Source organism: Otolemur garnettii, unplaced genomic scaffold, assembly GCF_000181295.1.
Source record: "Otolemur garnettii isolate 467f Iridium unplaced genomic scaffold, OtoGar3 scaffold00171, whole genome shotgun sequence".
NCBI classification, from domain to species: Eukaryota; Metazoa; Chordata; class Mammalia; order Primates; family Galagidae; genus Otolemur; species Otolemur garnettii.
This window is the reverse complement of record NW_003852566.1, coordinates 1,249,911-1,252,183: the sequence shown is the minus strand read 5'-3', so window position 1 is coordinate 1,252,183 and position 2,273 is coordinate 1,249,911. Positions and strand designations below refer to the sequence as shown.

General features: G+C 47.2%; 1 protein-coding gene across 3 annotated transcripts in view; it reads right to left on the bottom strand.

Annotated features, from left to right (window-relative positions):
* Positions 1 to 2,273, bottom strand: part of ZBTB49 (zinc finger and BTB domain containing 49) — a 29,149-nt gene that overhangs the window by 5,861 nt on the left and 21,015 nt on the right. For all 3 annotated transcript variants that reach the window (XM_003800185.3, XM_023519315.1, XM_012811622.2), the window contains one exon: positions 1,296 to 1,369. In XM_003800185.3, coding sequence (XP_003800233.1) covers positions 1,296 to 1,369 — 74 coding nt within the window. The remainder of the gene's footprint in view (positions 1 to 1,295; positions 1,370 to 2,273) is intronic.

Genomic DNA, 2,273 nt, shown 5'->3' with positions numbered 1-2,273 from the left:
GGCGCCGAGCCTCTTCCTCAGTTTTATACAGCTCAAGACATTACATGATTTAGCATCATTACCTTAGAGCAGCGGTTCTATGCAACCGCTGGAACTATACTAAAGGCCTGCAGCATTAGGAAGGTTGAGAACCACTGCCTTAGGGGCTGTAAGAAGAGAAAAAGGTACCTCATTAGTTCTACAGCAGACCCAAGTGATGGGAAGGAGAGCTGAGCATGCTGGCTGACACACAGCACAGGAGCTCATCCACAGCACACTCTGAGAAGGCTCAAAGCACCACAGGTTTTAATCCATCTTAAGAACAAGATTCTTGCTCACATCTGTAATCCTAACACTCTGGGAGGCCGAGGCAGGAGCTCACAAGTTCAAGACCAGCCTGAGCAAGAGCAAGACCTCGTCTCTACTAAAAATAGAAAAACTGGCCAGGTGTTGTGGTGGGCACCTGTAGTCCCAGCTACTCTGGAGGCTGAGGCAAGTGGATTGTTAAAGCCCAAGAGTTTGAGGTTGCTGTGAGCTAGGATGCCACAGCACTCTATCCAGAACAACAAAATAAGACTCTGTCTCAAAAAAAGGAATGAGATTTTTATTTCCCAGTCAAAATCCTACCCACCACCAAGGCTCAGTCCCACTCCTCTGCAGGGGGCCTCCCTCCCACCGTGGACCCCTGGCTCTCAGTACCTCCTCAAGTCTAGTCACTCAGGCTTCAAGTCCCATGTTCCCTACTAGACAGCTACCCCTTGGGGGGGATTAACCTAGTTTTTGAAATGAACAAAATTTTAGAATAAAATTGTTTTGTTTCACATGAAACCTTCTTTCCCCCTAAGATTCCTGTTCTAGATGTTCTCTCTCTTAATTATTCTTTTTATTGTTCTCTTGTGTGTCATATGAAAAGACAGAGGGTTTGGGCTCGGCGCCTATAGCTCAACAGGCTAAGGCACCAGCCACGTACACCTAAGGTGGCGGGTTCGAATCCCCAGCCCGGACCCGCCAAAACAACAATGACGGCTGCAACCAAAAAAATAGCCGGGCGTTGTGGTGGGCGCCTGTGGTCCCCGCTACTTGGGAGGCGGAGGCAGGAGACTCGCTTGAGCCCAGGAGTTGGAGGTTGCTGTGAGCTGTAATGCCATGGCACTCTACCCAGGGGGACAGCTTGAGGCTCTGTCTCAAAAAAAAAAAAAAAAGACAAGACAGAGGGTTTGAACTGACTGTGCTCCACCGCAGCACAGAACACTGAAGGCCACAGACACTCAGACTACGAGCGGCCCTACACAGGGGAGAACCTGCCCAGCACTGACCTCTTTCCACAGATCTCGCAGATGTATGGTTTTTCTCCAGAATGCCGACGTAAGTGAGTCTGCAAGTTACCTGCCTGTAAAAAGAGGAAAAGACATACCAATAATGAAAGTTTTTTTGTAAGTCATATAAATTCAAAAGGAAAACTGACAAATTTAGCCAGGTTCCAATCCAACTCCCAAATGAAGACTACACACCTGCAACCTGAAAGCGGCCACGGGCAAGGAGGTCAGGTAAAGGCTAATTCTAGCTCTGTCCAGAAAGCTGAGCACAGCTGTGTCTTCCCCCTGCTCTCCATTGAGGTGGAGTCCTAGCTTAAGTACGCACTCTGTGGCACTGCCCTCTTCTGTGGTCTCCAGCCTGTGTTTTAAACAGACTTTATGGACTTGATGGGGACCATCCATGAGCAACACCACCGGGGGCACCCGCATGTGCTCATTCAGTGTTTACTGTTTCCTTCTTTAAAAACATGATTTCTTTATAAAGAAGGGAAGACACTTCCAAAAAGCACTTTCTTTGGCAGTACAGTCAGTTCTGCCAGAACAGCTTTTTCATTTTTACCTCTGTGCAAAAATGTGCATCAGGAGCCTTAGAGTAGCTGTTGGGGTGCAGGGCCTTTTCAGTTCCTAATTACTGAAACTAGCAGGGCTTTACAAAGTGACAGTGAAACGCACATCATCAAGTAATGTATACGTACTCATCAATAAGAAATCGATATTAAATTACCTAAAGTACAGTGCAATTAAATCTGCATATGCCTCAGATGTTAAAAAAACTACTTATTTATATTTTAAGCTAGGATTTGGAAACAAAACCTTCTGTTACTAGAATTTAAGTTAATAGTCTCAACCGGCTCAGTGCCTGTGGCTCAAGCGGCTAAGGCACCAGCCACATACACCTAAGGTGGCGGGTTCGAATCCAGCCCGGGCCCGCCAAACAACAATGACGGCTGCAACCAAAAAATAGCCGGGCGTTGTGGC